We start from the raw sequence: 12,939 nt of genomic DNA, 5'->3' as shown, positions 1-12,939 counted from the left end.
TCCATTTCTCTGGAGAATCCTGAAACTCTGACTATTGGGTGTAATATAGGTGTGCAAGAAGTGGAAACTGGATGGTACATACAAGTGTAAAGAGTCTGCAATGACAAAAAATTCTGGACAGGGCAGAATGAGTGCACAGAGTCGTTGTTGAATCAAACACTGTTTGCAAAGTGACTTTAGATGGCAGATAGTGGGTGTTCAATGAGTTGAAGTAGTATGGTGCAGAACAGGTGTATGAAGTGTGGAAGAGGCCCAGGTTCCAGCTGGCCTTTTGGGCCCTACCTGGCCTGCGGGGAGACCGTGGGCAAGGCCCTCTCCCTCACTGGGTATGCAGTTGCTAGGGTGGGCTTAGAGTCTCTGAAGGGGAAAGGTGGTGCTGTAGCAAGCAGGAGGGGGATAAACTCACTGGTGCTTTGCCTTGCCCTACTGCCAGCAGGGCCCAAGTGGCATGTCAATGATGTACCTATGACACTTGGAGGGCTTGCATGAAGGACAGCACATGAGGCCTAGAGCCCTGACCAACAGACATCTTTGGCTCAGGATCGTGCTGGGGAGGAGTGGAGCACAGGTGGTTCTAGTGTGGGATAGAGACACAGGCCTTTGGTCTTGGGGCTGCCTTGGGCCCCAGTGTCTCCACCCTACACTGAGTGTCTTGCTCCAGTGGGAGATGTGTGGACTCATGCAGGGATGTGGTGCTACTGCAGAGGGGGCCCTGCCAGACGAGACAGCTGCCCTGCACTGCTGAGGATGGGAGGCCTGTCAGCTTGGATGCTGACCTTTGCTGAGGAAATGCTGGGGGTGTGGGGGAGAAGAAAACCTAGCCACACTCCTGAGTCCCCAGCACATTCCCAGCCTCCTTGCCGTGGGTCCAAATGACCAACACCTCCCCATGCACCTCCCCCTCACCAGATCCAGTTCCCAGTCCTGGCTGGGCCTCACGAGGACAAGGAGCCTGGACCCTATGGACAGGCATCGGGGCCCCAGGGATGCCGACAGCCAGGACATGTCAGACCCCAAAGAGCAGGAATTGTGCCTGGGACGCCGAGGTGACAGTTCAACATGGAGGTGACACATCCCAGGCCACACAGGAGGACAGAGCTTTATTTCCAGAAGGGACCCTAGCACAGGGTGACTGCCTTCCACACTGGTACCTCCAGGGTCCCCCAAGGATGTGTTGCACCCGATCCTTGCAGCATGCACTAAAGGGATGTGGTGGCGGCCACAGCCTCCTCCAGCTGCTGTAGGAGCTCCTCTGGCCGTGGTGAGAATGCAGTGGTGTCCACCCTCTGGAAGTCAGGGTGGGCCACCACGGACTCCAGCACCTCAGCTATGCGGCCAATGTCAAAAGCGGCCTGCTGGGGGCCAAGCCTGGTGCCCTTGCCGCCCTCCACCTTGCCAGGACCCATCCCCTTCGCCAGGAGGAGAAGCCTCCTTTCAGCAACGACCTTGAGGAAGTGATAAAACTCCTCGAAATTAATTCCGGAGCAGGACTTCATGATGACCTGGGCCAGAAAGGAACAACCAGTGAGCTGCTGCTCACTCACAGCTCTCAGCGAGTTCTGCTGACCCTGCATCAAGTCTAGGCTACAAAGGGCCCTGAGACACGGTCCAGTCCTCGAGGATGGAGACACCTGGGGGCCAGCCAGTGATCAAATGGGTCTGAGTCCTGCAGCCTGGAAGCCCCAGAACCCTCACTCACATAAGTAGGCCTGGTTGCCACCAGGCCCCCAAGACTACAGATCTGACCTTAGAGACCACACCCTCCCTTAAGATTGCAGGCTGTCCTGGGGCTTTTCCATACCCTCCCCCCACTGACGCCCTGGGCCAGGTGAGCACCCTCTTGCCCTTGACTGTGGTCCTGGTTCAGGTGAGCCCCCTACCAATCCCCCCCCATAGCCCTGGTGAGCCTCATCTTGTGCCCCCCTCCTGCTCAGACCAGTTGTCCCACCTGGCAGTGGTGGTGCCAGTCGGGCATGCTGTCCCTCCACTCAGTGATCTCCTGCTGCACGGCACAGAGCTCCTGCTGCAGGAAGTGCCACATGTTGGCCACGTTACAGCCGTTGACCCAGTTGTGGTTGATGGAGATGGTGTCCTCCTGGAAGGGGTAGGGCACAGGCTGTCCCCGTGAGCCCACAGGGGGCACCGTCCCCTCCCCGTCCTGAAGTCCTCTCAGCCTTCCTCAGCTGGGAGGAGTTGCTTCCATCTCCCAATGGGAGCCAGCAGAGAAGAGAGAGCTGGGATCATTTGAATCCACAATTAGCCCAGAATGGGGCTCCCTAAGGGCTGGGACAACACCACAGAGTGAGGACCCCTTGCCCACTGTTGTCCAGGAAAGCAACATGGGAGGGAGGGAAAGAGGCTGGGGGCCCTCAGCAGTGCTGCGTGCAGGGAACCAACATAGCCACATGCAGTACCAGCCTTGCCCATGGCCTGCCCCATCCCATACCCAGGCTCTCCCAGAGGGACAGCCTGCCCACTCTATGGGATCAGGGCGGGTGGGCTCGGCCCTCTCTCTGCAGGAACGCATTTAGGAAGGTGCCGAGGGCAAGGAGAGCTGCTGAGCAGGCCAAGGGGCACAGGTGAACGGGGGTAAGAGTCAGCCCAGTGGAGCCCTGTGGTCTGTCTCACTGACCCGTCTGGGCCACAGCACATGGGGTAGGGAGCGCCCAGCATACCAGGTTGTGGACTTGATGGTGCCACCCACTGGGCACAAACACCATCTCGCCTGCCTCCTGTGTGACCTCCAGTGGTGGGCTACAGTGATCCCGCATGGGGTGTAGGCGGCTGTCCAGGAGTGTGGGGGAGGTCACGTCGTAGGGCAGGCTACCGTGGCAATCCCGCAGGGCTTCTTCTTGCCCCGGTGGGAAGAAGAACCACTTTTTCCTCCCGCAGATGTTGACGGACCAGCTGAAGGAGCGGAAAATGTCAGCATGGAACGGCGACCTGTGCAAGAGCTTCTGTTGGTGCTGTGTAGCTTGGATGTGGGCTTTGCTTCTTCTGAGTAGACTGGCCAGGCTCAGAGGCCTCAGTGGTGCCCAGCTCTCACACCTGGCCTGTGAGCCAGGTGGGAGGGCCAAACCTCCCCCACCCCAGAACATCACACAAGAGGTGCATGAGCTCTTTCCACAGAGGAAAGAGGTAAGTGGGCTTAGAAATGCCAGACCTGGCAGCCGACTCCATTACCTGGCTAACAGGAATCTCTGAGAGGCTCTGGGCAAGAGCTGACACACCAGCAGGAAGGTTCAGGAGAGTGACCAGGGACGGGGTGTAGGATGGTGGGTGGGAGCAGACAGGCGGTTACCAGGTGCCGGTGGGCCCCATGTAGATGAAGCGGTAGTCATCCACGTCCAGGGCATCCCAGTACTCGTTGAGCCAGTCAGATGAGAAGTATATGGGCAGGGTGAACACGCCCTCCGCCGAGGAGTCCCTTTAGAAAGTTGCATGAAGCTACAGCAGAAGTGGCTACAAGCCAACCTCCCGGCACCCACGTCCTGAGTGCATGAAATATCATGAGAGCTTTGAAATTATGTGAATGACCCTGACCTGCCTTCTGGAGTCAGCACCAACCACCAGAAGTGGGGCCACCTCAGACAACCCAGCCATAATCCAGCCACCAGATGACCACAGCCCCAAGTGGCCTTAGCTGATCCCTGCCCAAACGACTGAACCAGAGTTGTAAGCAGATGAAATGGCTTTGGGGGGTGCTGTGACACAGCCTAGACAACTTGTACAGGCAGTGACCTAGATGTTCCTGGCTGCTCTCACACCCATTCCAGGATTTCAGCTTCTGGCTGAGCTGGGGTTTAAATGCATCATCTGCATCATGCTGGTTTCCCGAATTTGGGGGTCTCCTCCACTTTTTTAACCACACCAGTGACCTTGATTCTGCCGAGCAGATTCAAAGCCACAGGCCCAGGCATGAGGACAGCCCAGGTACACGGAGCTCCTTTTCAACCCCTCACTCTCCTGGGTCCATCCCCACAACCCAACCAATGGGCTCCCAAACAGAGGAGCATTCTAAACCAGCCCAAGGGAGAGTGCAGTTCTACCAACAACATGGTCACACAACACTCTTGGTCAGAGGCCATGACAGGGGAGAGCCTTAGTAGTACCAAACCACCAGTAGTTCCCCAAAACACCATGCAGGTCCCTCCGCTGCCATGCCTTTGCACAGTGACAGACTCCCGCTTATCGTTCAAAACCCTGCTCAGATATCACCTCCCCTGTGGCTACCCCTGCCTGCCTGATCCAAGCCTTCCTTTGTTCTTTTTATTTTTGGGTTGCCAAGGAAAACGCAAGACACTTCCTCAAGACTGAATTTCAAATAAACTGTGAACAAGTTTCTAGGATAAGTATGCCCCTTGTAATACCTGGGACATACTTATACCCAAAAAACTACTCGTTGCTTATCTGAAGCACAAATTCACAGTGCACGAGTGTCTGAATCTATGAGTCCACCTGTGCTGTTGGACTATGAGTCCGTGAAGTCTAGGACCAGAGTCTGGTTGCATCTTAGTGACTGTCTGCCAGGCCAGGTCTCTCTGACAAGTAGGAAGCTGTGTGGCAGATAGTATCAAGGGTAAACTTTGAGCAGGATGCTGGTGCCCTTCATGTACTCTTGGATTGCTCTTGGGAATCACAAGGGCCTGATTTTTTTTTTTTTTTTTTTTGAGTCTTAGTTCCTGCATCAGCAAAACAAGAATTCGACTGTTCACTCAGTCATTAAATGAGCATCTGATCTGTGCCAGGGCCCTGTGCTAGATGGCAGGGGTCTGACTAGGACCTCCTCTCTGCTTGTGAAAAGTGCACCCCTGGCAGGGGAAATGGCTACAGAACCTGAGGACCACCTCAGAGAGTGGGAAGGCCAGCGGAAGGGGTGGGGCTGCCCACAAGAGCGAGGCATTTCTCAGAGCACATCCTTTAAGCTCCCCAGGTGGAAGAAGCATGTGGTGAGTGGCCACAGATCTCGGAAGGCCTTGTTAAAGAGTTGGCATTGCTTGTTAGTGATGGAGATTTTAAATGGGTGGGGCACAGTCCTGCTGGAAAGCTCACTTGGACTTTAGCAGTGGGGTGCAGGACTTGAGGCGGGGCAGCTAGTCTGGAGACTGGCAATAGCCAACGTGGATGATAACAGGCCTGACTTGGAGAAGTAGGTCTGGACAGGGGAGGCTGGTCCCAGGGGCATCTGAGAGGACAGGCAAAGGTGGATGCTGCCAGTTAGATGGAGGTGAAGCTGACAAGCATGGTTCTGGGCAAATGTGACAAAGAAGAGGTGGGTAACCATAGCCCATCTGTGCCTCTGCCAGGCCTACATTCCTCATAGCAACCAAGCCTGTGCAGGCATGGTGAGATGACCATGATTGGAGAGAATGACACTTCTAACCAGGCCGAGGAAAGCGGGTTAAATTCCGAACTGGGGAAAAGATGAGTTCCTCCGTGTGCAGCCAGGGCTCAATCAGAACTGAAAAGCAGTGCTGTGGCCAATCCTCCAGGCTCCTTTACCTGCACAGATGCCAGTCTTTGAGATAGAGACAGCCCCGTGAAGAGGAGTAGTTTCCCTGAATGTACTCTTTCCAGTAGCTGATGTAGTCTCTGAGGGGCATGTGTTCTTTGGGGTTGGAGTTGTATTCCCGGACCCCACAATTTGCAACAGGTACAACCACGTCTCCTGAAAGGAAAGGGTCAGGGACAAGACTTTTCTGAGAGTCCTCCAGCCTGTCAATCCTCCCTGACCCTGTCCGCCCTCCAACTCATTGCTACACCGTCTCCAGGTGAATTCTTCTGGGGAGTGACTCATGCCTTGCCTCCCTCAAGCCCTCTGTGGCTCTCCTCATTTGCGCCCCCCCTCACAGTCCGACCTAAGAGTCTAGTCCTGTGTTTGCACTCCATGCTGTTCTTGCCCGGGGCACTCGCGCTCAGTCCTTACCATAGTTCTGAAGCAGATAATCGAAGTTGGGCTTTCCGCTGGGTGTCACCCAGAGCCTCCTGCTGCCCCAGCCCTCGGTGAAGGCGCTGGAGAAAACACAGGGTAAGTTAGGGAGCAGGTAACCCTTGAAGAAGTCGGCGTAGGAAAAGGAGTCCGGCTTCTCGATGAAGTCTACGCGGTCCAGTTTCGGGCAGACCCTGCCGGGGAGACACCCCTCGAGGCCTCGGAAGTGGCTCTCGGCGAACACGCGCGCCTCCCTGTCCATCCCGAGCCAGGTTCGGCGTCCCTGGCGTGCGGGGTGCGTGGGGTGGGAGTCTGCCGGGGGGATCTGGAGGGCTGCCGGGAACAGGGCGGGGCTGAGGGGGGGGGTCGGAGGAGCTGCCGGGCACAAGGAGGGCTGCGGAGCGATCACAGGGGCTGCGCGGAGTCGGAGGGGCGGCTGGGGACGGAGTGCTCGTGGAGGCCCAGAATCCGGCTTCCGGATTCCCACTTCTCTGCTCTTTAAACAGGGAGGTGAAAAAGGAAGTATTTGCTAAACCTACTTCCGGAGTACACGCTCTGAGCACCCGCGGCTCACAGCCCCGCGCCGGCCAGAGCGAAACCGGCGAGGTACAGACACTCATAGGCCGCGGTCGTCCCGGAGCACTCGAGCGGAACCTAGAGCCCGCGGTCTAAGTTCCTGCCCGAGCCTGAAACACGGCGAGCCAGTTCTTGGGCGCATGCTCGCTTTATGCTACGGCCCTCACCTGGCGCAGGCACAGGAGCGGCCCACAGCACTGTCCTCCCAGCTCCGGGTCCCCCGGCCCCCGCCGCTTCAGAGATTGTTGAACGGTGTTGGCCTCGAGTCTTGTCGACTTCGCGCCTCCCCCGCGACTCAGGTAAGGCGTGTCTCCAGTCTGCAGCTGGGCCTGTGCCCTTCCGTCAGGGTCCCTCCTAACGCTACCGCCGAAGTGAGGACTCCTCCTCTTTCCAATGCTCCAAGGACTACGGAAGGTGGTGGGATGTGGGCGGGGCTAACAGAGAGGCACAAGGGCCAAAGGTGGGGTCTTGAGGGATGCTGGGGACCTGGAGTGGATGCTGGGGGACTAGGGCGATGGTGGAGGCCTAGGGGGATGATGGGGACTTGGAAGGAATGTTGTAACTTGCCGCTGTTGGTGGGACCTGGTGGGGATGCTGGGAGACTAGGGAGGTGCTGAGGACCTAGGGCGATGCTGGGGACCCGGAGGAATTGCTGTGGACTAGGAGAGGATGGTGGGACCTGAAGGGCATGGTGGGGACCTGGAGGCATGCTGAGGGACTAGGGCAGTGGTGGGGACCCGGAGGGGATGCTGGGGGAATAGGGTGGGTCTGAAGTGAAGGTGTGGGGGATCAAGGGTGGGGATATGAGGCTGTGCACACCAGCAGACCTGAAATGGGGGACATCAAAGAGGGACTTGGGTGGGGGTGACACGTCAGGGTCTCAGCATGTTGGAGAAATAGATGTCCTTCCTACCTATATCAATATGGAAAGGAAGAAAACAGTTTCATTACTGTATGAGCAGATTACATGCATGTAGGCATCTTCAAGAGAGTACAGAGCTGGGCAGAACGTCACACATTTTATATACAAGGAAGTGGAAGAATGAACTGTTAAGACCTCTCTCATCTCCTTGAGGGAAAAATAGATGCACCTGTGTAGTCTGCGTCTGATGAGAGATTCCTGCCTCAGTTCTGGAGGTCCGTGTTTACCGCTCTGAGTCAGCAGGTGGTGACTGTGCCCTGTAAAATCTGAACACTGAGTTTGTTTCATTCCTGACGAAAGGAAACACTCAAAGGGCAGGGAAGGGGCAACTTCTTCCCCTTTGTTAAATAGTGAAGATGTAATCTTGTTTATATACCCTTATAGATGGCATAAGTGAGATTCTGGGGATATGAGGGCTCTGAGCTTTGGAGAGGCGCTTGAGCGGGGACTCTTTCCAAGGGGTATGAAGCTTATGCAGAAGGTGAACAGCGAGGACCAGAAGTGGGGAAAGGCAGAGAAGGGGAGGACTAGGAAGAAAGTGATTTAGGGAGTCTGAAGTCCAGGTAGAGGAGGGGTCTAAAGTGGGAGCTGAGAACATGGGCAAGATGTTGGAGTGGAAGAGTTCGTTGCAAGCAGAGCAGTGTGAGGGGTTGTGTGATTCTGCGTGCGCTGTGCTCCCTTCCCAGTCTGTCTCATTGTGCCTCACATGGTCAAGCTGTGGAATTCTTCATTGGGCCAGTGTTGGGCAGAAAGTTAGAATGCACTGGGAAGTTAAAATGGAGAAAAAGAGTCACCCTTAATTCCATCCAGAGATAAGCATTTTATTGTTTCTTGGTATAGAGTTATCCTTCCAGGCATGCACTCATTCATTCATTTTTTTCTTCTCTTTGTCCCTCCCTGTACACACACACACACACACACACACACACACACACACAGTCTCTCTTTCTATTTTATATGTATGTAAGTTTATATATGTAAGCTTTTGCTGCTTTTAACTTTAAAAAAAAAATTAACAGATGTCAATTTCTTGCCACATATTGACCTTAATTATTTCCTTAATTATTCCTTAATTTTAGTTGTGGTGAGTGCAAATCATGGAAGGCAAATAGAAAAAGTGCGGGAAGCAGAATGTTCATAATTTTCTAAAGAACTGGGAAATATGGCTCGAAGTTTGCCTCACAGGGGAAATATGAAATTCAGATAGACATTGCCTGGGAAGAATCCCAGGTTTCCAGCTTCTGAAGTTCTGTGGTTGAGACTAAGTTTCATAAGAAAGGGGATGCTTTAGGCCAGCAGGCCCACATGCTCCCCAGGATTGTTGGGGCAGCTGAACCAGTAACTCAGGGTAGGAGAGAAGGTCTCCTTTCTTGAGCATTTGCCCTGGGCCAGGCATTTTGTCTTGTATTTCCCCTAGTTCACATGATGGCTCGCTGGTGTTGACAGTATTATCACAACTGTACGCATGAGGCTCTGACATAACTAGTGAGAACAGGGGACTGGGACACAGGTCTGTGTCCCTCCAAGGCCACTAGACGGCAGCTCTGGCATCACCTGGGAACTGATGGGAAATGCACATTCTTGGGCCCCACCCAAACCTGACTCAGAATCTGGGAGCAGGGTACTGCTCTAAGCCTTGTCACATCTCAATGACACACCCCACAGACAGCCAGAAAGAAAAATGGCAGGAGTGGAGTTTAAAAGTTAGCATTTTGTAGGAAATGCAGTGGGAATAACATAAAATCCTAGTTGTCTGCTCTAAGAGGTTAGAAAGATAGCACGTACCATGTGACTAGGCTATGTTATTGCAATGAAACGAATACCACCAAACCTCCCCGGTTGAAAGTGGGAGCCTCTGAGGAGCAGGAGGTGAAGGTAATGGAAAAGACTGGCCACTGGTGCCCGGAGACACTGCTCCCACTGTTCTGACTCTAAGCCTTCTTGTGGTCAGGAGTTATTGGAAAGTGTATAAAATGTTGCTTGGTCTGTTACTTTGGAAATTAACTAAAAATAGGATGTTTACTTGATACTGAGTCTACTCCAGGACACAGGTCTGATGGAAGTGCTAAAAGAGATCCATTATACTAATTGCAGTGTGTTAATAAGTTCAGTCCCTGTGACCATTCATTTCTTCCCCAGGAGCATCACTGTGTGGATTAGTCTCAAACACTCTTGAGGTACCTTGCCATGACCTCTTCTCCCTAATTCAGCAGGCATGTTGTGTTTTCACTGGGAGATATGGGTTCCAGTTTACAGCAGGTGAGGACCAAATAAGGACTCCGTGAACTTAGCATAGAGTGAAGACCTAGTTCAGCAGATAGAGGGAAGAAAACTGTCCACAGTGGACACAGTTAATGTTTTCACTTCATATGATTTGTGTTCACTCAACACATGTTTAATGGGTTCCTATGATGCACCAGCATTGTGCACAAGGCACCCTCCTTGTAATGTTTGCCTTCTCTATTGTTGACTGAGTTGGTCAACATGTAAACACATTCACAGGCTTTTTGGAATTATGGTGAGTACTGTGGTTGGTGAAGGGGCAAGGATGCCACTGGAGCAGAGACCTGGAGAGTGAGGTAGTTGGCCGTTCAGAGTCCCAGGAGCAGCAGGTGGGGAGCCTGAGACAGGAACAGAGCAGAGCAGAGAGAGGGTACGGGCTGGGCGGTGAGGCTGTAGTTAGTAAAGCCTACATGACTTGAGTGGCGACTTTGGACCTTACTCGAGGTACATGGAGAAGGGTTTCAGCAGAAGAATGATGTTTTCTAATTTTGTTTTATGACTGTCACATTGGCTGCTGGCTAGAGAATGGGTAGTGGGGGGCAGAGTGAAACAAGGAGGTCAGGTGGGCAGTTGTCCAGGAGAGTAATGACAGTGTTGCATAGTCGTGTGGCTGTGGGGATGGGGGGCGGTGCAGACGGCCGATGTGAGATACAACTGCCCAAACTTGCTGACAGATTGAGAGGGATGAGGAAGAGGGGATCCAGGAGAACTCACCTGGCAGTGCTTTCACTGAAATGCAGGAGCAGATGGAGGGGCTTGCTAAGGTGCAGATGCCTTTTAGATGGTCAGGTGGAGATGCCCAGGCAATACTCAGGTCTCAGAGAGTCTGGGCTGGAGAGGAAAGTTTGGCAGGCCAGGCAACAGCTGGAAGGTGATATTTAATGCTGTGAAACTGTGTTGACTCACTTAGAGAGTATTGATTAAGAGGACCAAGGTTGTGACCTGGTCATTCCAGCATTTAGCAGTCAGGTGGAAGAGGAAGAATCAGCCGAGGAGACTGAAGACAGGCCCCAGGGGGTGGGAGACCAGGGGAGCTTGGTATCCAGGAAACCAAAATGTGATGTGTCTCAGGAGATGGGCAGGTGTGTTGGACAGAGGTTAGAACAGATGTGGGCATTGGATTTGGCCACCTGGAGGCCTGGACAGAGAAGTGTCAGTGAGTGGCGGGGACAGGAGCCTGTCTGGAGGGGGAGGTTCCTGGCTGGTGGCTGGGGGGCAAGCACAGGGAAGCATTTGGAGTCTCTTGGAGGAGCAGTAAGTGGAGAGGACTGCGGGGATGTGGGGAGGGTGTCTGTTTTAAGATGGTCTTAGAGCGTGAGGGTAAACTGATGAGATGATCTAGGACGGGTTGGTAAACTATGGCCTGTGGGCCAAGTCTGGCTGCCACCTGTTTTATAAGTGAAGTTTTATTGGAACAGCCACACCCCTTTGTTTCTGTATTGTCGCTGGCTGCTTCTACTCTACGATGGCAGAATAGTTTAAGGGAGACCATGTGCTCACAAAGCCTAAAATATTTACTACCTGGCCCTTAGGAAAAAAAAGCGTGCCCTTTCCTAGTGTTGAAGGGATGGAGACCAGACTAGAATCTGGTCTTTGAGGGAGGGAGCGGGGACACTGCTTCCCGCAAACTGTGCAGGGAGACCAGAGGAAAGGCAGGACACCCAGGAACAGGTGTGGTATCAGAGTCCTCAGCTGAGGGAGAGGGAGGGTGTGGGTGGGGTCATTCTAATGTACACGGGAATGTTGTTCTCACTTTGGCCCTTCCACTTAATCCTCATTTATTTTGGTCTGTTGGGAAAGCTGCCATGGAAATCTGTGGTAGGAAAAGTTGTGGCCACAGGTTTTTCCTTTTGCTTTTTCCTTGGTATTTGTCAAACCTGAGTACTTTTCTCATATTTCTTGTATTAGTACAATCATGAGAAGTGTTTTCATTCTTCTCTTAAATTTTCTTTCCTCTAACTCTTCTCTCTTTTTGAATTTTAGAATAATTTAGAGCTGATATTGTCCTTGGGTCTTTTAGTTATTTTCATGGTTAAACAGAGGCCCAGAAGATGAAATAACTTTTCCAGTCATAAAGTTTGTGGCAGAGCTGGAGTTGGAACTACAGCATGGTTCCTTGGATGCTGCAATGCCAGACTCAGAAATTCTTTGGGGAATTTGTGCATAATCTCACTCAGTGCTCAAGGAATACCTCTCAGAGTACACACTCAGGAATGACAGCTCAGGTCAGGCAATTCAATTTTCATGCTAAATCAAAGTCTCAAAGTATGGGGAATAGCGGTAAACAAGATATGGCCCTTCCTCGACTCTCTTGGGGGTGGTTTATGGCAGACAGGGTGTGGCCAAGTGGCAGGAGACTCTCTTCAGCCTGGAGGACCAGAGTCTAGCTGGTTTCAGGGGCTGACCTGAGCTGTGAGCACATTGTAGTGACTGAGGCCAGAGGTACCTTGCCTCTGACATTTGTCTTGGACGTAGAAACACTGAAAACCATGGTTGATGGGGTTAGTAGTCCCTAATTCTGAGAGTAAAAACTTTTCTATTATTCACATCTGAATAACTACCGAGTGGCCTCATGGCAGGACAGTGCTGGCAGGACAGTGCTAGCAAGTTGTGCAAGTGGCTCGCCGGGGACCTCACAGCTCATGGGGGACTGTAGGTGTGTCAGTCATAAAAGCTGAAGGTCTACACGTCCTTGCTTCCCTGTCCTGTGAGAAGCCCTAGTCCAGCGACACTCTGTAGTCTGTTTTATGTCTGTGTCAGAGTGCTCAGGTGAATGTCCTTCTCGCTAGGGAGAAAGGTCTGATGACACTTTAGCTTTACAGTTCCTTTTGTCCAGAGTGAACCATTGTTAAAGAGGAAAGGCACCCTCCCAGCTGCTCTGCCCCACGCAGGGAGCTTCCACACAATCCCACTGTGTGCGAGGAGCTGACAGATAAAGCCCCTAAAGAAGATGACACCAGTCTTCTGTACAGGAGGTCAGGAGTTTTAAACACCTGAGATCTTCGTTAGCTTTCCAGCGACATAAGAGTATGGGTTTCCTGGATCCTTTACAGAGCCCTGCTGAGTTGGGAGTATGAGATTGTTTGTTTGTAGTGTTGAGATTCCCCTTGGTCTGGCATTCATCATCATGTTGCCTAAGAAGATGTATTCTTGGGTTTGTGTCTCCTTGGGGAAGTTTCTGACCCCATAAGCCTCAGGCTCCTCTGTGACTCAGAATGGTCATTCCTAC

General features: G+C 52.8%; 2 protein-coding genes across 6 annotated transcripts in view; one reads left to right on the top strand and one right to left on the bottom strand.

Annotated features, from left to right (window-relative positions):
• Window positions 1-1,078: 1,078 nt before the first annotated feature.
• JMJD4 (jumonji domain containing 4) lies at window positions 1,079-6,447 on the bottom strand. 2 transcript variants are annotated; one of them, XM_059060568.2, is made up of 6 exons: window positions 5,927-6,447; window positions 5,503-5,668; window positions 3,302-3,427; window positions 2,676-2,907; window positions 1,949-2,095; window positions 1,079-1,502 (listed from the first exon to the last, which is right to left on the bottom strand). In XM_059060568.2, exons 1-6 carry the CDS (start codon window positions 6,189-6,191, stop codon window positions 1,200-1,202), a joined length of 1,239 nt encoding a protein of 412 aa, XP_058916551.1. In that variant the 5' UTR covers window positions 6,192-6,447; the 3' UTR covers window positions 1,079-1,199. The 2 variants fall into 2 exon arrangements, with proteins under 2 accessions (XP_058916551.1, XP_058916552.1); XM_059060569.2 differs by having other exon boundaries at window positions 2,676-2,943; window positions 5,927-6,435.
• The window catches only part of SNAP47 (synaptosome associated protein 47), a 65,890-nt gene continuing 59,386 nt past the window's right edge, over window positions 6,436-12,939 (top strand). For 3 of the 4 annotated variants that reach the window (XM_067032198.1, XM_059060538.2, XM_067032197.1), the window contains exon 1: window positions 6,436-6,804. In XM_067032198.1, the coding sequence (XP_066888299.1) occupies window positions 6,646-6,804 (159 nt within the window). In that variant the 5' untranslated portion in view covers window positions 6,436-6,645. The remainder of the gene's footprint in view (window positions 6,805-12,939) is intronic. The other variant, XM_067032196.1, reaches the window with a different exon arrangement.

This window comes from Kogia breviceps, chromosome 4 (assembly GCF_026419965.1).
Source record: "Kogia breviceps isolate mKogBre1 chromosome 4, mKogBre1 haplotype 1, whole genome shotgun sequence".
Classification (NCBI taxonomy): domain Eukaryota; kingdom Metazoa; phylum Chordata; class Mammalia; order Artiodactyla; family Physeteridae; genus Kogia; species Kogia breviceps.
This window is presented reverse-complemented; position numbering and strand designations above follow the sequence as displayed.